We start from the raw sequence: 23,324 nt of genomic DNA, 5'->3' as shown, positions 1-23,324 counted from the left end.
CATCAAGATTCTTGCTACCTTTAATAGTTTAGCCAGTTCATTCCAGAGAGCACTGCAAACTCAATCAAATGAACATCGACAGATGATTTCCTCACTGCCAACTTTCAATACTGGAAAACTATTCATTTATTCACTCCAAGTAAAATAAACCATGGCTGGTTTGCAGTCACGCAAGTTTTAATGTAACACTTTATGGTTATAACCTATGGGAGAGGATAATGCAATTAATTTAGACTTCTGATGCATACGTAGCACTCATACACACAACTTATGTGCAGAATACATCACCTATCTGATGCTCTTCATACTGGAACTCAAGGCAAATTTTATTTCTCACAGTCCTGCAAACTCTAATGGTCTTGCCCTGTTGGATTATATTTCAAAATCTTAGAATCGTATAACACTACAGTACAGAAACAGACCCTTCAGCCCATCTATTCTGTGCCAAACCTGCCTAGTCACATTGACCTGCATCCAGATTATAGCCTTCAATGCCCCACCCACCCATGTACCAGTTCAAAATTCTGTTTAATGTTGAAACTGAACCCGCAACCTCCACTTGTGCTGATAGCTCATTCCGCATTCTCACCACTTCCTGAATGAAGAACTTTCCATTCTAGTTCCCCTTAAACATTTTAACTTTCAAGCTTAACCCATGACTTCTAGTTTTGGACACACCCAACCTCAATGGAAAAACCCTGCTTGTTTTTACCCTTTCCATAGCCAGCCAGTGGCATTGTGGTATCCAGGCAGGACTTCAAGATGAGTGGTCCCTGGGTTCAAATTTGGCTGGTTCCTTGCACGTTTTCTATCCCTTCTGGGTTGAGCATTGAGGTATCAGATTGGCCTCATAAAAAACAAAGGCTAAAGAAACAGCAAGGTTATTCCTGATGCACCACAAGGCAAAAAATGGAACAAAAATTTTACCCTTGCTGATCAGTTTATCATTCAGATTGCTGATATAGATGACAAACAACAATTGATCCAGCAGCATACCACTAGTTACAGCCCTCCAGTCAGAGAGGCAACCATCTACTAGCACCTTTGGCTTATCCCACAAAGCCAATGTCCAATCCAATTGACCACCTTATCCTGAATGCTAAGGGACTGAACCTTCTTGGCAACCTCCCATGTGGGACCTTGTCAAATGCCTTGCTGAAGTCCATACAGGCAACATCCACAGCCTTAACCTCATCAACTTTCCTGGTAACTTTGTCAAAATGCTGTACAAGATTGATTAGACATGATCTACTACGCACAAATCTATGCTGACTATCCCTGATCAGTCCCTGTCTATCCAAATGCTTATATATCTGCTCCCTTCACCTTTCAATAAATTACCCACTACTAATATCAGGATCATAGGTCTGTAAGTTCCTGGCTTATTTTTAGGGCCTTTCTTAAGCAGCGGAACAACTTTAGCTATCCTTCAATCCTCCTGCACCTTAACTGCTGCAGGACCTTTTAAATATCTCTGCTTGTGCCCCTATAATTTCTGCACTAGCCTCCCACAAGGTCCATAGGACCATCTTGACAGGTCCTGGAGAGTTATCCACCTTAATTTGCCTCAAGACAGCAAACACCTCCTCTCTAATCCATATACAGCCCGTGACCTCACAGCTATTTTGCCCCACTTCTATAAACTGTCTCCCAAGTACATACAGATGCAAAACAAGCCCATCTCTATTGGCTCCATGCATAGATGGCCACGCTGATCTTCAAGAGGACCATTTTTGTCCCTTGTTATCCTTTTATCTATAGACCAGTCATCTAAATATTTACAACAGCACTCTCCCTACTTGAATTCACTTTCTTTCAGTAGACTGTTCAATCCAGACAATTACAGATTTTTCCCCCTGAAAAAAAAAGGTCCATTTCCCTTTGTTTTCTGAGATTCACTACGGCCTCTATATTCATTACTCGTTTCTTAAAGACTGTACTCTGGTTTGTGATATGCAAGTACTGTTTGTTCTATGGTTACTTCCTTGGAAGGGCTTTTTTGACCTTTGGAGCTAATATGCAAGCTTTCATGGATCCACCATGACAGAAAGAGTTGGTTTTCATTTTGAGAAGCCAAACACCTCAACCCCAGTACAAATCCAAAAGTGTTTCTCAAAAAAAATTATTAGACTGATCATCTCGGCACTATTCAGTTAACTTTTCTTCTGTAACATAGTAAACACTAAACAGCAGAAACACATACAAGCCTGTACCAAATCTGAATAACATCCAGGTTCAGGTAGAGAAGTATAAAATAACATTCACATCATACAAATGCCTTGTAATAATGTCAAATAAGGAGAAAATTCAACGATCTTTTTGCACAACTGTCAGATCGTATGTCGCAAACCTGTTAAGTTTTGACGACATTTCAATTAGTGAGGCGAGGTAAATGAACTCAGAAGGGAATGTAAAACTCTGTGCGAATTACTTTGAAATTTACAAGAATTGTATTTATGAAAAAAATCAAAGGCATTTGAAGGTTATCCATTTTCATTATTGTTAGTACAATATTAACTCAGTTCAAATCTTGTTGTTACTAAACTGCTCATTCAAAATCTATAGTAAAACTCTTATAAATAATATCTTAGGCATGCAGAACAAAGTGTTCGCATTCCATAAATTAAGATTTTTTTTGTCATTACTTTTCTAAATTGCTGCAATAAGTAGTTTTGCAGCCACGTAAAATAATAGGCCAATCTCACAAAGCAGAATGACTAATCCAAACACAATGTCTGCTTCAGACAGGGATGGCAGCCTCATCAGAATATCACACCTAGAGTTTTATTTCTGCCATTAGGCTTTCCTAGGTTATTTCTGAATTGAGGTGTGGTACTGAAATAAAAGGGAGATAGTTTTCAATTATAATCTTACAATTTAAAACACACTAGAAATGAGCTTTTGTATTGCAATGACAGTCACGAGATAAATCATTAACTTCCTTTTTCATAACCACAAAGTACAATATGTTTAGATGTTCTGGGTTGCATTATACTCTTCTATAAGATGAAAGCAATAAGCAGAACATTAAATGGTTTCAGGGTTATGTATCTGTGGTCAGAAAAGCAGGAACTGAAACACACAATAAATCAATTAGCAGCCACATATAAGTGAAATCTTTTAACTAGACAAGGTGTGAATTAGACTTACAAGATCATAAGATATAGAAAAATTAGGCCATTTGGCCCATCGAGTCTGCTCCACAATTTCGTCATGAGTGATCCCAATCTCTTGCCTTCTCCCTGTTTCTTCATGTCCTGACCAATTAAATCTATCAACCTTTGCCTTGAATATACATAAAGACTTGGCCTCCACAGCTGCCTGTGGCAAAGAACTCCACAGATTCACCACCCTCTGGCTAAAGAAATTCCCCATCTCCATTCTAAAAGGGCACCCTTCAATTTTGAGGCTGTGCCCTCTAGTCTTAAGACACTCGCATTATAGAAAACATCCTCTCCGCATCCACTCTATCGTCCTTTCACCATTCGATAGGTTTCAATTAATTCACCCTCATTCTTCTAAATTCCACTGAATACAGGCCCAGAGCCATCAAATGCTCTTCATATGACAAGCCATTTAATCCTGGAATCATTTTCATGAAGCTTCTTTGAATCCTCTCCAGTTTCAGCACATCCTTTCTGAAGGGGCACAAAACTACTCACAATACTCCAAATGAGGACTCACCAGTGCTTTATAAATTCTTAACATTACATCCTTGCTTTTATATTCTAGTCCTCTTGAAATTAATGCTAACATTGCATATGCCTTCCTCACCACAGACTCAACCTGCAAATTAATGTTTAATTGAAACATTAATGGACCCTGAACAAGTACTCCGAAGTCCCTTTGCGCCTCTGTTTTCTGAGCTTTCTGTTACTGTATGATTCTTATCGAGAGAAAATACAAAAAAAAAACTGACTCTTCAGCAAATCATGTCCATGCTGGTCACTGTCTTTATCCATATTAGCTCATTAACCCTCATTTATCCCTTAGTCTTGAATGCCTGGTGATTCAACTGCCTATCTATCCTGATATTTCTAAAATGTATACAGTTTATAACATTGATGTTAATTCATTCTTACGTACGGATGCATCTAGTATTAGAAAATCAAACTGACTTACGAATGATTCATTTTGTATATACAATTGCTTCAACAAAATTATTTCAAATTGAAGAACAAATATCCTGCAGTTCCTCCCAAGACTGTCTCAAAATATTTTCCTAAAGAAAGCCTTTAAACCAATAAGAGTAAACTGCACTGGGAGGCAGATTTTGTAAAGGTGCAAAAATAACAGGGTTGTTATCATGGGGGACTTTAACTTACCTAATATTGATTGGCACTTGAAAGTTCCAAGGGTTCAGATGGGGCAGAGTTTGTTAAGTGTGTCCAGGATGGATTCCTGTCACAGTATGTTGACAGGCTGACTAGGGGGAATGCCATACTAGATCTAGTATTAGGTAACAAACCGGGTCAGGTCACAGATCTGTCAATGGGTGAGCATCTGGGGGACAGTGATCACCGCTCCCTGGCCTTTAGCATTATCCTGGAAAAGGATAGAGTCAGAGTGGACAGGAAAATTTTTAAATAGGGGAAGGGCAAATTATGAGGCTATAAGACTAGAACTTGCGGGTGTGAATTGAGATGCTGTTTTTGCAGGGAAATGTACTACGAACATGTGGTCGATCTTGCAGGATGTTAGGGATAAATTTGTCCTGGTGAGGAAGATAAAGAATGGTAGGGTGAAGGAAGCATGGGTGACAAGTGAGGTGGAAAATCTAGTCAGGTGGAAGGCGGCAGCATATATGAGGTTTAGGAAGCAAGGATCAGATGGGTCTATTGAGGAATATAGGGTAGCAAGAAAGGAGCTTAAGAAGGGGCTGAGAAGAGCAAGAAGGGGGCATGAGAAGGCCTTGACGAGTAGGGTAAAGGAAAACCTCAAGGCATTCTTCAATTATGTGAAGAATAAAAGGATGACAGGAGTGAAGGTAGGACCGAATAGAGATAAAAGTGGGAAGATGTTCCTGGAGGCTGTGGAAGTGAGCGAGGTCCTCAATGAATACTTCTCTTCGGTATTTGACCAGGCATATAGATGAGGGTAGTGCAGTGGATGTGATCTACATGGATTTTAGTAAGGCATTAGACAAGGTTCCACATGGTAGGCTTATTCAGTAAGTCAGAAGGCATGGGATCCAGGGAAGTTTGGCCAGGTGGATTCAGAATTGGCTTGCCTGCAGAAGGCAGAGGATCGTGGTGGAGGGAGTACATTCAGATTGGAGGGTTGTGACTAGTGGTGTCCCACAAGGATCTGTTCTGGGACCTCTACTTTTTGCGATTTTTATTGATGACCTGGATGTGGGAGTAGAATGGTGGGTTGGCAAGTTTGCAGACGACACAAAGATTGGTGGTGTTGTACATAGTGTAGAAGATTGTTGAAAATTGCAGAGACATTGAAAGGATGCAGGTGGGCTGAGAAGTGGCAGATGGAGTTCAACCCAGAGAAGTATGAGGTGGTACCCTTTGAAGGACAAACTCGAAGGCAGAGTACAAAGTAAATGGCAGGATACTTGGGAGTGTGGAGGAGCAGAGGGATCTGGGGGTATATGTCCACAGATCCCTGAAAGTTGCCTCACAGGTAGATAGGGTAGTTAAGAAAGCTTATGGGGTGTTAGCTTTCATAAGTCGAGGGATAGAGTTTAAGAGACGCAATGTAATGATACAGCTGTATAAAACTCTAGTTAGGCCACACTTGGAGTACTGTGTCCAGTTCTGGTCGCCTCACTATAGGAAGGATGTGGAAGCATCGGAAAGAGTACAGAGGAGATTTACCAGGATGCTGCCTGGTTTAGAGAGTATGGATTATGATCAGAGATTAAGGGAGCTAGGGCTTTACTCTTTGGAGAGAAGGAAGATGAGAGGAGACATGATAGAGGTGTAGAAGATATTAAGAGGAATAGACAGAGTAGACAGCCAGTACCTCTTCCCCAGGGCACCACTGCTCAGTACAAGAAGACATGGCTTTAAGGTAAGGGGAGAGAAGTTCAAGGGGGATATTAGAGGAAGGTTTTTCTCTCAGAGAGTGGTTGGTATGTGGAATGCATTGCCTGAGTCAGTGGTGGAGGCAGATACAGTAGTGAAGTTTAAGAGACTACTAGACAGGTATATGGAGGAATTTAAGGTGGGAGGTTATATGGGAGGCAGGGTTTGAGGGTCAGCACAACATTGTGGGCCGAAGGGCCTGTAATGGGCTGTACTATTCTATGTTCTAAAATCTTTCATTGTAAAATAGTGTCCTTGATTGTCAAGTTGCATTTTATGCAAAATCTCATTCAAAAAAAAAATCCTTGTTCAGGGCTGGGAAAGGTTACAGCATTGCATGCCAGGAAAAGTCAATGCTTTCAAGAAAGAACTAACTTAGTTGAAAGAAAAAAAAAACTAGACTCTCGTCCTACCACCATGCCCACAATAAATAAGCAATTCAAATTTTAACTTTAAAAACAAAAACCAATGGACAATGTGTATAACAAACTAAACCTAAATTAAGTTTTGAAGATAAACAAGTGATATACTTCTGAAGGGCAGATGTTTCCAAATTTAGCACTGGGGTAGAAGAGAGGAAACAGGAACAATGTGCCCAAGATGCAACCTCAAAAAACCAAATCAAATCCAGTGAATTATATAAAGTTTTGAAACTTGTCTTAACATTTAATTCAAGGAAACATATGCAGCCTGAGCATTCTTAACACTAAATGAGATATGCATTTATTATTGAAAATTCTTACTGAATTTAATTAGTAACAACCATAACAGTCCAACTTCCACACAATTATTACAGGTTGCAATAACAAGGTCAATCAAGTTTTATTGGTACCCTTTGTTTTCTGTTTCTCTGATCTATACAGTAAATTGTCCTTTTTTCCCTCCAACCTACAGCACTGAACACCACTTTTTTTTTAAAACATCATCCATGATACTACATTCTCTAAAAACAATCCACTGGAATTTGCAACTAACAGTGAAAAATGTTAGCTTTGATTATATCTACAAATCCTTTTCAGTTTTGGATTGGATGCTATTTTGACTATTGACTTCTTAAAAGATCTGAAGCCAGTGTACACAATGCAAGCAGAGGATCCCTTTAATTGAATGAAGAATGATCACTGAGTAATGCAGTCAAAACTGGAAAGTGCAAAGATTAGATTTGAAGGGGCAAGCAACACAGCTGACTATCAAGCGCCTTCCTGCAATTCACAACTCAGGACATGTTGAAGTACTGTGCACTGGCCTTGTCAGTTCAGTTCCAATACCTCAAAAAGAATGACACATTAGCTTTGAATTGCCTCTAATATTTTACCCTAAACATTTAGTCCCTCCTATCACCAATAAATTGTAGCTGTGCTATGAACCATCTAGAAAATCCACAGCAGCAATCAATAAAGCTTCTTTGACAGTATCTTCCACATCAGCAATTTTGAACCATGAATATCTGTAGAAACACCAGTAAGTCCCAAATAATCTTAATCTGAAAATATATATCACTGCTCCAAAATACTGCTCTGCAATGTGCTTGTGCTGGTGGTGCTGCTGGGAATCTCAGCTATGGATAAGCTCATGTGCACAACTGAACCTTCCAGAAGGGAAGGAGAGATCTGAACTCACACTAAAGTTGGACTTTCCAAGGGGATAGCGAATGCATTGAGCTGAGGAGCTCCTCAGTTTTTTTTTTAAGCAATCATGGCTGACATATAAAAGTGTAATTCCAACAAGCTGAATAAGACTCCTGTATGCGATTAAAAGGTTTAGTGTGGGTAAGATTTTTTTCATTATAACAGTTTTTTTATTTTCTATTACGCAAGTAATAAGTTCTCAAACCCCCACCATGCATAAGGCATACTCACAGCTCTTGGACAACTCTCCTTTATGGGACATCTGCAGATGCTAGATTGGTGGTGGTGGGAGACATTTGGGTGCAGGGAGCTGCAGGCCAAGCAGCATGCTAAACCAAGCACCCTCTCGGCATCTTGGAACACATAACTCAACTGTACTGTGGGATTACCTTCATTGTGGAGACCACAGAGCTAAAAGTGGCTCACTATCAGTGTTTCATTAAGAGTCTACATTAGAGCTCATAATAGCGCTATCATAACACCCTAAGACAAAACTTAGTTCCAAGAATTTACTATTTCTGAACTTGTGCATTGAAATTAGAATGTACAAATATTGCACCGAAAGTGTTGCATTTGAATGCACGCAATGTAAGAACTAGAATGGACAATATTGAAATTTAGCTACAGATTGGCAAGAATGAGGTTGTGGCCATCTCTGAAACTTGGCTAAAGGATGGCTGCCATTGGGAGTTGAAGGTCCAAGGATATATGGTGTATCAGAAAGATAGGTTAGTAGTCAGAGGGGGTGGTGTGGCCCTGTGTGTAAGAAATAATGTCAGATAATTAAAAAGGAATGACAGAGTCTCTACGGGTTGAGTTAAGAAATGGCAAGGGTAAAAGGACCCTAATGGCAGTTGTATACAGGCCTCCAAACAGCAGCCAGGATATGGATTACAAATTACAGCAGGAGATAGAAAAGGCGTGTCAGAAGGGCAATGTCATGGTAATCGTTGAGGATTTTAACATGAAAGTGGATTGGGAAAACCAGGCTAGTACTGTTCCTCAAGAGAATTTGTAAAATGTCTAAGGGATGGCTTTTTAGAACAGCTTGTTGTTGAGCCCACTAGGGGATTGGCTGTGCTGGACTGGGTTTTGTGCAATGATCCGGAGGTGATAAGAGAGCTTAAGGTTAAGGAACTCTTAGGGAACAGTGATCACAATATGATTGAGTTCACTTTGAAATTTGAGAGGGAGAAACTAAATTCCAATGTGTCAGTATTTCAGTGGAATAAAGGAAATTACAATGGCATGAGGGGGGAACTGGCCAAGGTTGACTGGAAAGGGACACCAGCAGGAAGGACAGCAGAGCAACAATGGGTGGAGCTTCTGTGAAAAATGAGGGAAGTGCAAGACAGATATATTCCAAATAAGAAGAAATTTTCAAATGGAAAGACACTACCGTGGCTGACCAGTGAAGTCAGCGCCAAAGTAAAAGCAAAAGAAAAAGACAGGACATACAAGGAAGCTAAAGCTAATGGGAAGATAGAGGATTGGGAAGCTTTTAAAAACTTGCAGAAGGAAACTAAGAAGGTCATTAGGAAGGAAAAAAAATGAATTATGAAAGGAAGCTGGTGACCAATATCAAAGATACAAAAAGTTTTTTTGAAAGTATATAAAGGGTAAAAGAGAGTTGAGGGTAGATATAGGACCAATAGAAAATGACGCTGGAGATATTATAATGAGAGATGCAGAGGTGGCAGAGGAACTGAATGCCTATTTTGCATTATTCTTCACAGTGGAAGACGTCTGCAGTATACTGGACATTCAAGAGTGTGAGGGAAGTGAAGTATGTGAAGTGAAAATTACAACTGAGAAGGTGCTCAGGAAGCTTAATGGTCTGAGGGTGGATAAATTTCCTGGACCTGATGGAATGCACCTTCGGTTCTGAAGGAAGTAGCTGGAGAGATTAAGAGAGGCATTAACAATGATCTTTCAAGAATTGATAGATTCTGGCATTGTACTGGATGACTGGAAAATTACAAGTGTTACTCCACTATTTAAGAAGGGTGGGAAGCAGCAGAAAGGAAACTATATACCTGTTAGCCTGACATCAGTGGTTAGGAAGTTGTTGAAATCAATTGTTAGGGATGAGATTATGGAATACCCGGAGGCACATGACAAGATAGGCCAAAGCCAGTATGATTTCCTGAACGGAAAATCCTGCCTGACTAACCTACTGAAATTTTTTTGAGGAAACTACAAACAGGGTAGACAAAGGAGATGCAGTAGATGTGGTGTACTTGGATTTTCAGAAGGCCTTTGACAAGATGCCGTACATGAGGCTGCTTAGCAAGTTAACAGCCCATGGAATTACAGGGACGTTACTAGCATGGGTGGAGCACTGGCTGATCAGCAAAAATCAGAGTGGGAATAAAGGGATCCTATTCTGGCTGGCTGCCGGTTACCAGTGGAGTTCCACGGGGGTCGGTGTTGGGCCGCTGCTTTTTATGATGTATGTCAATGATTTGGACTATGGGATTAATGGATTTGTGGCTAAATTTGCCGATGATACAAAGATAGGTTAAGAAGCGGGTAGTATTGAGGAAACAGAGCCTATAGATAAACTTATGATAGCTTAAGGGAATGGGCAAAGAAGTGGAAATGAAATACAACATTGGAAAGTGTATGGTCATGCACTTTGGTGGAAGAAATACATGGGCAGACTATTATTTAGATGGGGAGAGAATTCAAAGTGCAGAGATGCATTGTGTCAAAAGGACTTGGGAGTCCTTGTGCAGGATACCCTAACAGTTAAGTTGAATTGGTGGTGAAGAAGCAATGTTGGCATTCATTTCTAGAGGTATAGAATATAAGAGCAGGGATGTGATGTTGAGGCTCTATAAGGCATTCGTGAGACCACATGGAGTATTGTGTGCAGTTTTGGGCTCCTTATTTTAGAAAGGATATACTGACATTGGAGAGGGTTCAGAGAAGATTCATGAGAATCATTTCAGGAATGAAAGGGTTACTGTATGAGGATCGTCTGGCAGCTCTTGGGCTGTATTCCCTGAAGTTCAGGAGAATGCGGGGGGGGGGGGGGGATCTCATAGAAACATTCTAAATGTTAAAAGGCCTGAACAGATTATATATGGCAAAGTTATTTCCATTGGTAGGGGAGTCTAGGACAAGAGGGCACAACTTCAGGATTGAAGGACATCCATTTAGAACAGAGATGCGGAGAAATTACTTTAGTCAGAGGGTGGTAAATCTGTGGAATTTGTTGTCACAAGCTGCTGTGGAGACCAAATTAACGGGTGCATTTAAGGCAGAGATAGGTTCTTGATTAGCAAGGGCATCAGAGGGTATGGGGAGAAGGCAGGGGAGTGGGGATGACTGGAAGCATTGGATCAACCCAGATTGAATGGCGGAGCAGACTTGATAGGCCGAATAGCCTACTTCTACTCCTATATCTTATGGTCTAAAAGCCATTAAGTTGAATCATAAAGCTCCTGTAAAGAGTATATTACTGAAGTGTTATTCTAGTGTTGGCTACTTCTAATTCAACTTCAGATTCAACTGGAATATCCTATTGTTCTGTTCAGTCTCCAGCTGCAGCTATTTCTAGTTTCTGAGCAAATCTTGCACCGTTCCCAATGATTTTATCCTCTCTAGCTTTTTGAGAATACCCTTTTAATATAAACTTCACTTCTGCAACCCTCTCCAGAGCTACTGGAGCTTTCATATTACCTATCACATTCCCATCAAAACACCTTGCCTTATTGGCAATCCAAATAGATAAGTCACAATCCAAAAGCCTTATCCAGACAAAACCAGTGCATGTGGCTGTAATACGAATCATCTAAAAGTGCTCCACTCTTATTCATACAAGTTACTTAAAACAGTAGCTCCCAAATCCACAATCTCTATTGCTACGGGTAGTAAGGGAACAGCAGTACCTGCCACATTCTGAATTGAAAACCCATTGCTGGTCATTTGTTCAATATTATCAAATCCTGAAACTCCCAACCCAACAGTACTTGGGGGATACTTCTTCAGCAGGCACTTAAGAAGCTGGTTCTCTATCATTTTCTCAGGGGAAATTGATGATAAACAATGGATACTAAATTTGCTAGCATAGACTGCATGCTGAAAAATGCAACAAATAATATTCTTGTGCTTTCTTAAAAGTGCAGCAGAGACGTAAAGTGGTATAACTACGTAAATGATTTGCTAATGCCAGTAAAATAATTCCAAACAAAAATATATTAATAACATTCTACATTGCAGTATCAAAATCATGTTCAATTAATTCTGGCAGCCAGAGTTTTTTAAAAATCATACCGACAAGATGACTGGCACAACGGTAGCACAGCAATTAGCGCAATGCTATTACAGCTTATGGCAGAGGTTGGAGTTCAATTCCGGTACCATCTGTAAGGAGTCTGTATGTGTTCCTCATGAAAAGGGTGGGTTTTTTCCAGGCGACCCCAGTTTCTTCCCACAGCCCAAAGATGTATTGGGTGGATTAAATGGTCACAGCAAATTGTCCAGTGATTAGGTTAAGGTTAATCAGGGCTGTTGGGGGTTGTGGGGGCAGTGTGACTCAAAGAACTGGAAGGGCCTACTCTGTGCTGCACTGCTAAATAAACATCACAACGTGCTGCATCAAGTAAGTTCCTCGCAGCTGATGCAGCCATTGTATTGACATAACATCTGAGAAAGATGCAGCAGACTTTGGTAAAATAACTTTCATGTTGAACGTAGGCAAAACAGAAGTACTGCTGCAGTATTCATGATGGCCTAGAAAGCAGCAAAACACAAGTGTGGGCAGTGGAATTAGTACAATAGGTCACCAGAAATAGAGCTGAAAAAGACACATAGAAACATTGCATTAGAACAAAATACTGCAGAAAATGCCAACTAACTGTTGACAAAAGAGATAATGAAAAAGCAGTTTAGAAGCTAGAAATGAAGGCACTAAAAGTGAGTTTAAAATGATAGCAAGATGAGATTTCTATCATTGGTGTGTGGTAAAATACTGTCAGCATGTATTAGCAACAAAAGTCACACCTCTAAGTAGAGATGAAATTGTCAATCCATTTTTAAACATTACATTAACTAGAAGCTAATAAGAGATTTTACTGTGACTGCTCGCTGACTGAACACAGCAAACATCCTGACACGGCAAAGATGAATTTCTTTCTCTTTGCTGGAAGCTCAATTTCCTCTCCAACATTCCAAATTGTAATTCTGACCTTCAAGAATCTGTATCATTTCAAAACATTTCTACTTTTAAGATATGAACACCTGAACAAATCTAAATTCCAGAAAGTCTAAACTGATTGACCAGACCTTGAATCAGTGGAAATTTTGGATATAGTTGGAGAAGGCCATCTCCACCTCAAAAAAATTAGATAGAAATCAAACGCTAGACAAGGATAAGGATATTCACTGTGCCCATTTGGTAAAAATTCAGAGAAGAATCAAAGGAGCCATAATCAGACCGTCTCATCACCTTTGCCACATTTCTGCAAATGTAGTTATTCCACCAATTCTAGTATTATTCCACTTGGTCTTGGTATCACAATAAATTTGGTATTTTTAAAATATCGTAAACAGTACATCAGTACATCAGAAACTAATAGTTTGAGGACAGCGCAAAACAATAGCTCTAATAAATAATAAAACCCCTCATTGTAATCATAAGAGATTCTGCGTAAACTCGCCTGGCTGGCAAAAACAACATTTAATACTAAAATTTATTATAACATTCCAAGCTTCTTAACAGTGGATGGGAGTGTGGAATGAGCAACATTAGGTGGAGAAATCGAAAGATCATTAGACCATAAGATACAGGAGAAGAATAAGGCCATTTGGCACATCGAGTCTGCTCCATTTCATCATTGCTGATCCATTTCCCCTTTAAGCCTCAATCTCCTGCCTTGTCCCTGTATCCCTTCATGCCCTGACCAGCCAAAGAATCTATCAACCTCTGCATTAAACATACCCAATGACAGCCTCCACAGCCACCCGTCTAAATGAATTCCGGATTCACCGCTCTCTGGCTAAAGGGATACTTCATCTCTGTTATAAAAGTACACTCCTCTATTCTGAAGCTATGTCCTCTGGTCTTAAACTTTCTCCACCTCCCAAAACTATCCACTTTATCAAAGCCTTTCAACATCTGACAGGTTTCAGTGAGGTTACCCTTCATTCTTCTGAATTCCAGTGAGTAGAGGCCCAGCGCCATTAAGCGTTCCTCATATGACAAGCCTTTTCAATCCTGGAATCATTTTCATGAACTTTCTTTGAACCCTCTCCAATGTCAGCACATCCCTTCTTAGGTAAGGGGCCTAAAACCACCAAGTGGGGTCTCATCAGGGCTTTAGTCTCAAAATTACATCCTTGCTTTTACAGTATTTTTTATTCCTCTCACCACCAAATTAACCCAAAAAGTAACCTTTATGGAATCCTGCAAGAAGACTCCCAAGTCCCTTTGCACGGCAGATTTTTGAATTTTCTCTCCATTTAGAAAACAGTCGATGCTTTTATTTCTTCTACCAAAGTGCATGACCATACACTTCCTGATACTGTATTCCATTGGCCACTTATTTGCCCATTCTTCTAACATGTCCAAATCTTTCTGTAGCCTGTCTACTTCCTCAAAACTACTTGTCCTTGTACCCGTCTTTGTATTGTCTGCAAACTTGGCCACAAAGGCATCAATTCTTATCATCCAAATCATTGACAAATAACATAAAAAGAATTGGTCCCAACACAGGCCCCTGTGGAACACCACTAGTCATTGGCAGCTAAACAGAAAAGGCTCCTTTTCTTCCCATTCTTTGACTCCTGCCAATCAGCCAATGCTCTATCCATGCTAGTATCTTTCCTGTAATATCATGGGCTCTTCTCTTGCTAAGCAGCCTCGTGCCTGGCACCTTTCCAAAGGCCTTCAAAAAATCCAAGTACACAACATCCACTGATTCTCCTTTGTCTATCCTAAAGGATGGATGAAAAGAATCCAACAGGAGTTATGGAGTCAGAGTTGTACAGCATAAAAATGGGCCCATAGGCTCAACACACTCATCCTGACCTTTCTGCCCTTCTACCCTAATCCCGTTTGCCCACATTCACTTGAACACTGCCAGAGATGGAGGACCTTCTCTGCTGCCCTTAACACCAGTTGCATAACAAGCAGTAGGATTTTTCTCCAAGGACACTACCTGTCCCTCTGAATTCATCCAGCATCTTGCATTGTTTAGGGAATTAATTCCTGAACAAGATATCCTCAGCCTACCCATACTGAACTGCTTTGATGACATTGTTAGATTGCATTCAGATTAATTATCACATGCACACTGAAATATGCAGTAACAGAAACAAGCTTAATATCACTGACATATGTTATGAAATTTGTTTTGTGGCAGTACAGTGCAATACATTAAAAATTACAATATATAAAATCAAATTAAATAAAATAAATAATGCAGAAAGGGCAAAATTAGTGAAGTGGTGTTCATGGGTTGGTTCATTGTCCGTTCAGAGACCTCATGGTGGAGGGGAAGAAGCTGTTCCTAAAATGTTGAGTCTGTCTTTAGTCTCCTGTACCTTCTCTCTGATGGTAGTAATGAGAAAATGACATGTCCTAGGTGGTGGGGGTCCTTCAAGATGGATGCCACATTTTTGAGTTACCATTTTGAACACCAACCTGTAACTCTCCTCATCCCTGTTCCTAAATTGTAATCTGACCCCCAACTTACCCTGCTATCCCCAAAAACCATCCCTATGAACCTTAAAAAAAAAACTAAATCTGAGCCACGACCTGGAAGGACATTGCAGCTTCGCAGATTCTTGACTGGAAACTAATCCTGCTAAACCAATCACAAAACTTTCTCAGCAATTCCATTGAACTGGTTCGTGCCAAACCACAGCAAAAACAACCTTCTAAACTCAGGTCAATAGTATGACTTTTTTTCTGTCATCAAGCAACCTTCTCAAACAATTGATCAGAGATCTTGTTGCAGCATTTTACCACTTGTCTTATCCACAAGCTCTAATCCTCAGTACTCAATAATCCACAGAGTTATTGGATATTCACCCTCACAGAATTCACGTTACTATCCAAAAGTTTTGAGTTATGGAATAATTTCACTCTTACCAATTCTTATACAGTAAAAGCTCTATAGAAAACATCCTACACAGAAGCATCACAGCTTAGTATGGCAAATGCTCTGGCCAAGATCAATAGAAGGTGCAGAGTTGACGACGTAGTTCAGTATAGCATGAAAACCAGCCTCCCCTCCATGGACTCTGTCTAAAGTTCTCATTACTTTGGAAAAGCAGCCAACATTAAAGACTCCTTCTACCACAGACATTCTCTCTTCTCCTCCTTCCCATTAGGCAGAAGATACAAAAGCCTGAAAATACTACTAGATTCAATATTAACTTCTACCCCATTGTTATAAGACTAGTGAGTGGATCTATTTTATGATAGGATGAACAACTGAATTCACAATCTACCTTACTGTGGCCTTTCATCGTATTGTCTGCCTGTACCGCAGTCTCTGTAACACTACAGTTGTGACAAAAAGTTGCGAACACTTTGCAGTTATCTGTTTTTCTGCATTGATTACTCAAAATGTGGTCTGATCTTCATCTAAGTCACAATAATAGACGAACACAATCTGCCTAAACTAATAACATACAAACAATTGTTCTTCTTGTTGATACTGAGTATACCATTTAAACAATCAGTCAAGGTTCAAAAAAGTATGCAAACCTCTAGGGTACTGCCTTCTACAAAACCCATTTGGAGTCAGGTGCTCCAAACAGTGAGATGAGATTGGAAGTGTGGGTTGTAGAGATGTCCTGCTCTATATAAACAAAAAAGACACACAAAATCAGATTACTGTCAGAGCCTGCTCTTCTCAAGAAAGTTCTATTTATGTGCATCAGGCCTTGATCAAAACAACTTTCAGAGGACCTTAGAAGAATGGTACAGATGCATTAAGTTGAAAAGGCTACAAAAGCATTTCTAAAGAACTGAGTGTTCATCAGTCCACACTAAGAGAAATTGTCTACAAATGTCTACAAGGAAATGCAGTACAATTGCTACTCTCTCTAAAGTGGACGTCCTGCAAAGATAACACAAACAGCATGATGTGCAATGCCGGAGGAGGCGAGAAAGAAACCAAGGGTAACAGCAAATGACCTGCAAAGATCTCTAGAACTTGATAAAGTATCTTTTCATGAGTCCATTATAAGGAAAACACTGAACAAGAATATATTCATGGAAGGACACCATGGAGGAAACCAATGTTCTCCAAAAAAAAAGCTGCTGCATACCTCAATTTTGCAAACAAAAAACACCTGGATGTTCCAACAACGTTTCTCGTACAATCTTCTGTGGCCAGTTGAGACAAAGTTGAACTTTTTGGCAGAACTCTTTAGAGGAAATAGGGGAATTCACACCAACACCTAAACCTCATCCCAACTGTGAACCATGGTGGAAGGAACATCATGGTTTCGGTCTGCTTTGTTTCTTCCAGGCCTGGACAGCTTGCAGTCATTGAGGGAACAATTAATTCAATATTGTATCCAGACATTTTACAGGAGATTATCAGGGTATTCACCTGAAGCTTAATAGAAGTTGGATGATGCAACAAGACAATGATCCGAAATACAAAAGTAAATGGACTTCAGAATGGTTTAAAAAGAAAAATTGCAGTTTCGAATGGCCAAGTCTGAGTCCAGACCTTAATCAAATTGAGATGCTGCGGCATGACCTGAAGAGGGCTGTTCACACAAGGTATCCCAGAAATATTGATGAATTGAAATTGTTTTGTATAGAGGCATGGTCTAAAGTTGCTCCTCACTACTGTGCAAGTCTGATCACCAGCTACAGGAAACGTTTAGGGGATGTTATTGCTGCTAAAGGAGGTTCTACCAGTTATTAAATACAAGGATTCACATACTTTTTCCCGCCTGGACTGTGAACGATCGAACAATGGTCAATAAAGACATGAAAAGTACAATGGTCTGTGTGTTATTTGTTTAGGCAGATTGTATGTGTCTATTACTGTGATTTAGATGATCAGACTACATTTTATGAGTAATTAATCAGAAATCCAGGTAATTGCAAAAGGTTACAAACTTTTTCTTGCAACTGTATATTCTGTGCTATTACAGGTGACCCCCATTTTTTGAACGCTCACTTTACGACAGCTCGCTGTTACGGAAGACCTACATTAGTACCTGTTTTCACTAACCAAAGAGGATTTTCACTTTTATGAAAAAGACGCCTGCTTTATACGTGTGTTTACCCCGAGAAAGACTTCCATGACCATGAAGCCTTGTGCTGGCAGTTGTGCACACATGCGTGTATATACGTATGCATGTACATGCCGATTTTTTTCTTCACATTGATTTTGGCTCGCTGTCTTCCTGATTTTGATAAGTGAAACTACACTGTACATACAATATTTCTAGATAGATAGATAGATAGATAGATACTTTATTCATCCCCATGGGGAAATTCAACTTTTTTTTTTCCAATGTCCCATACACTTGCTGTAGCAAAACTAATTACATACAATACTTAACTCAGTAAAAAATATGATATGCATCTAAATCACTATCTCAAAAAGCATTAATAATAGCTTTTAAAAAGTTCTTAAGTCCTGGCGGTAGAATTGTAAAGCCTAATGGCATTGGGAAGTATTGACCTCTTCATCCTGTCTGAGGAGCATTGCATCGATAGTAACCTGTCGCTGAAACTGCTTCTCTGTCTCTGGATGGTGCTATGTAGAGGATGTTCAGAGTTATCCATAATTGACCGTAGCCTACTCAGCGCCCTTCGCTCAGCTACCGATGTTAAACTCTCCAGTACTTTGCCCACGACAGAGCCCGCCTTCCTTACCAGCTTATTAAGACGTGAGGTGTCCCTCTTCTTAATGCTTCCTCCCCAACACGCCACCACAAAGAAGAGGGCGCTCTCCACAACTGACCTATAGAACATCTTCAGCATCTCACTACAGACATTGAATGACGCCAACCTTCTAAGGAAGTACAGTCGACTCTGTGCCTTCCTGCACAAGGCATCTGTGTTGGCAGTCCAGTCTAGCTTCTCGTCTAACTGTACTCCCAGATACTTGTAGGTCTTAACCTGCTCCACACATTCTCCATTAATGATCACTGGCTCCATATGAGGCCTAGATCTCCTAAAGTCCACCACCATCTCCTTGGTCTTGGTGATATTGAGACGCAGGTAGTTTGAGTTGCACCATATCACAAAGTCCTGTATCAGTTTCCTATACTCCTCCTCCTGTCCATTCCTGACACACCCCACTATGGCCGTGTCATCAGCGAACTTCTGCACATGGCAGGACTCCGAGTTATATTGGAAGTCTGATGTGTACAGGGTAAACAGGACCGGAGAGAGTACGGTTCCCTGTGGCGCTCCTGTGCTGCTGACCACCGTGTCAGACCTACAGTCTCCCAACCGCACATACTGAGGTCTATCTGTCAAGTAGTCCACTATCCAATCCACCATGTGAGAGTCTACTCCCATCTCCGTTAGTTTGTGCCTTAAGATCTTGGGCTGGATGGTGTTAAAGGCACTAGAGAAGTCAAGGAATTATATAGGCTGTATATTTATCATATCATTCTTGCTTTTACTATATGTTCGTGTTATTTTAGGTTTTATGTGTTATTTGGTTTGATTTGGTAGGTTATTTTTTGGGGCTGGGAACGCTCAAAAATTTTTCCCATATAAATTAATGGTAGTTGCTTCTTCGCTTTATGACATTTTGGCTTACAAATGGTTTCCTAGGAACGCTCTACTTTGGGATAGCAGGAGAAACCTGTATTTGCTTTTGCCTATACCACCTTGATTCAGTAAAATGATCTGTATAGATGGCATGCAAAACAGTTTCACACTGTACCTCAATACATGTGGCAATAATAAACCAATTACCAATGTCAGAAAACATAACTTTTTTTCCCCATACAACACACACAAAATGCTGGTGGAACACAGCAGGCCAGGCAGCATCTATAGGATGAAGCACAGTCGACGTTTCGGGCCGAGACCATTCTGTCGTCCTGACGATGGGTCTCGGCCCGAAACGTCGACAGCGCTTCTCCCTATAGATACTGCCTGGCCTGCTGTGTTCCACCAGCATTTTTTGTGTGTTGTTTGAATTTCCAGCATCTGCAGATTTCCTCGTGTTTGTTTTTTTTCCCATCTTGTGTTTCTTGACATGACTTTGTAATGTGAAAGAGTGTTTTCTAGGAAGTAAACCACCTTTCCCACTAGTCCCCTGCCCTTCCCACAAACATGGCAGTTACCTGTCTGTTGAAACATACACCACCAGCTGGACAGCTGTGGTGATACTTACACAACATTCAAATTTTTAAAAAGTCAATGCATTTGACATTGTATAACATCAGAGGTTGCTTTGATAACATTTCCCACATTTTTTTCTGAAGGTGACAAAGAGTGAAAATGGGAAAGAGGTACAGAAGCCTGAAGGCACACACCCAATGATTCAGGAAGCTTCTTCCTCTGGCCATCCGATTTCTGAAAGAACATTGAACTTAGTAACACTCTCTCACTACTTTTTTATTTCTATTTTTGCACTAATTTAATCTAACTTAATTTACTATAATTCACTTTTTCTTTATAATATGTATTACATTGTACTGCTGCTGCAAAGACAACAAATGTCACAACTTATGATGGTGATATTAAATGATTCAGACTCCACTGTGGAACCACAAATCTTCATGAAGTTCTACTCGAGTTAGTATATTTTCCACACTCGAATGTGGATATGAATTCTGTAATATGCCAAACATTAACACTGCAGTACCATCACCACAAGCTTTCAGAGGGCTATCCACCTTCTCATTTTCCAAACAACCAGGATACATAATGATTGCAGCCATATCCATATTAATTAACACTGCATTTACTCTCCATAAAAGATATTTTGCTAGGGATTTTTATTTTGTTTTATTGACTTTGGAGTGTCAAATAAACTGCAAATTCATTTCTACTTTGAATCTCTTCCACAACCTCACCTTACTCAACTTTTAACATTTTTTAGCATTTGAAGGCAGCATCTGTTTCTGTCATTCTTAGCAACTCCCTGACATGAGGCTCATGTTTAGCAGCTCTCCCACCCCCCAAAATTATTTCACATCTATATGCTTCCCTTCAAAACTAATCTTTTTTACATCCTTCTAGCTAAACTTATTGATATACATCAATTGACAAAGCCTCTTCTTCACCTTTTGTTTTCCATTTCCAGAACATACTGCAATTTTCCCTCAAATGTAACTGTCAACAACATCTCTCCACTTGTCTCCTCTCTTGAATTTTAGAGCCACAAACATGAAACATAAATGAAACTTGAAACATAAACCGATCAAAATAGGCTCATAAGTGGAAAAACAGGAGATAAAACACCCCTTTAACCAGATCCTTGATAAGAAGGATGAGAAAACTAAGAGGTACAGATGTTGTTTAATGTTTACTCTTTCTCCCCATGACCACAGGAGTTTCTTTCCACTTCCCAAAGATATGTTAACTACTGGAAGATGAATGTTGTAGAGGTGAGTGGTAGGAGTATCAGGAGATTGCTGCAGAGCAACTGACAGATAAAAGGTTATACAGAAGTAAGATAATAGGAGTCTCTTGAGAACTCAATGGTCCAAAGGATCTTCAGCAAAAATACAGGAAATAAAACATATTTAGGACCTTATTCCAGAATTCAAGGAGCTGGATTCCGTGACTACTTTTAGCTACGAATGTAAAACATATATACGGAACAGAAAAAAATTTCCCTTCCTGCTTTGCAACATTTTATGAAAGATAATCAATGGGCTAGTCCTGTCGATGGAAACACGGAGTATGTCAAAGGCAAATTAAAAGTTAATCCTCCAAAAAAAGACAATACTGTACACAAGTAAACCTCGACAGATACTTTGTTTCGTTTTCAAACAAAATCCAAGATTTCATTTCATAAGTTTGATAATCAATCAACACAAGTCAACAGGAAGATGGCAACTTTATATCTTTGGAATTCAAGAAAACACAACCCGTAAAGGGAATTTCATGAGAGGGTAATTGTTTTTTTTAAGCAAAACAACTCACAACAAAGTTAATTCTGCAGCTGATAAAAGATGAACGAACTAGGTTGTAAAGGTGTTACTTTAGTGAAGCCTTTTATTGCGCAGTAAAATAACAAGGGTAGGAAGTTTCTGTTGAAATCTGCCGGGGAGACTTATGCAGGGGTTCGGCTAGATAACTGCACACGAAGACATCACAGGGAGAAGCCCGGCTGAAAACACTAAGAAGCGCATTTGCAAAGCCGCAGCCACTCTCCCACCCCAAACACCAGCCACCGAAGGCTGGATTGCATCCTACTCTCCTGCGGGCTTTACTCAGGCCTAACAAGGGCCCGGCTTGGGCTTTCTTCAGGTATCACCAGGCCCACGCCAAACTCTGAATGCGGCCCAAGTCGAGCTCCCCTCCCTTTCTGCCCCCCTAGGTCGGTGCACGGATTGCACACTCACCAGACACTTCCTGCCCAGGCAGTTGAAGAGGCACTCGTTCTCCTGCTGCGTAAGGAGAATTGAGCCGACATTCGTGGCCCGCGGCCGGCTCCCACCGCTTTGCTGATTGGAAATCATGGCTGGGCAAGGACACACTCTACGCCCAACAAGGCAAGAGCCCGCATCGGCCTGCCAGCCCACTCCCTCAGCGACGGCCGCCGCCGCTCAAGTCCATAGCGGCAGCGCGTTCCTTTCGCCACCAGCCCAGTGACGGTTACCCTTCGGGCGCGTGCTCGCTCGGTGACGGTCACCCTCCGCGTGTGCACGAGAGCGATTTCTTTCTCGAACCCGCCGACGGTTCCCCTCCCCTGCGCGCGCTCACGGTCGCTGCTCGCGTCAGTTTCAAACTTGGTCAACGTCCTCAGTGGAGAAAGCCCACCCTGGAGGCGGTGCGGCTACGTTAACCTCCCGCAAACCTTTTCCCCCCCGGAAAATAACACGGACGGAGGGAATGGGAGTACGGGTTGAAATTGCGTAGGAGTTGGAGGTGGAGGGTGGAGCTGAAGAATAGGACAGAGGACGGAGGGGAGGAGAAGGACTGGGTAATGGGGCAGAGGGGAGGAACTGGAGACTGGGCAGACGGGATGGACTGAAGATTGGAGCAGAGGGATAGAGATAGTTAATGGCTGGAGGGAGTTGTGGCAGGGATGGAAGGACGGATTAAGGCAGAGGAAGGGATGGAAATTGGCTGGGAGAGTGAGGGGTAGGTCAGAGGCAGTTAGTAGGGATTTGGAAGAAAGGTGAGAATTTAAGTCTGGGGATGGAGGGGAAGTTATCTGGGTGTGAGGAAGGAGAGAAGAATGAAGACTGGTGAAGGAATGATGGAGTGAGGAGTTGGAGCAGAGAGAGTGGGAATGAAGCTAAAAATAGGGAGTGGAGGGAAGAGTTATGCTTTGGGTTGTCTGGGGAGATGGGTCAGAGAGTATTCTCCTATCCACCTGCTGCACTTTTACATTTCCTCCCTCTTTTCCCAATTATTCTTCAATGTTTATTTCTCCCCTTCAGTTCCCTTTCACAAACCCTTGTTCATCCTCTCCACACCTCTTTCCCATAACCGTCCTCAGTCCACACATCTCGGCACCCCTTTTTTCCCTAC

At 40.9% G+C, this 23,324-nt stretch overlaps 1 protein-coding gene across 5 annotated transcripts in view; it reads right to left on the bottom strand.

Moving 5' to 3' along the window:
• LOC140734722 (actin nucleation-promoting factor WASL-like) overlaps nt 1-22,552 on the bottom strand; it is an 85,115-nt gene extending 62,563 nt beyond the window's left edge. The window contains exon 1 of one of the 5 annotated variants that reach the window (XM_073059097.1): nt 22,190-22,552. In XM_073059097.1, coding sequence (XP_072915198.1) covers nt 22,190-22,306 — 117 coding nt within the window. In that variant the 5' untranslated portion in view covers nt 22,307-22,552. Of the gene's footprint in view, nt 1-16,388; nt 16,434-22,189 lie in introns of those variants that run through there. The other 4 variants (XM_073059098.1, XM_073059099.1, XM_073059100.1 and 1 more) reach the window with 4 other exon arrangements.
• Between the last annotated feature and the right edge of the window lie 772 nt (nt 22,553-23,324).

Source organism: Hemitrygon akajei, chromosome 10 (assembly GCF_048418815.1).
Source record: "Hemitrygon akajei chromosome 10, sHemAka1.3, whole genome shotgun sequence".
Taxonomy (NCBI): domain Eukaryota; kingdom Metazoa; phylum Chordata; class Chondrichthyes; order Myliobatiformes; family Dasyatidae; genus Hemitrygon; species Hemitrygon akajei.
This window is presented reverse-complemented; position numbering and strand designations above follow the sequence as displayed.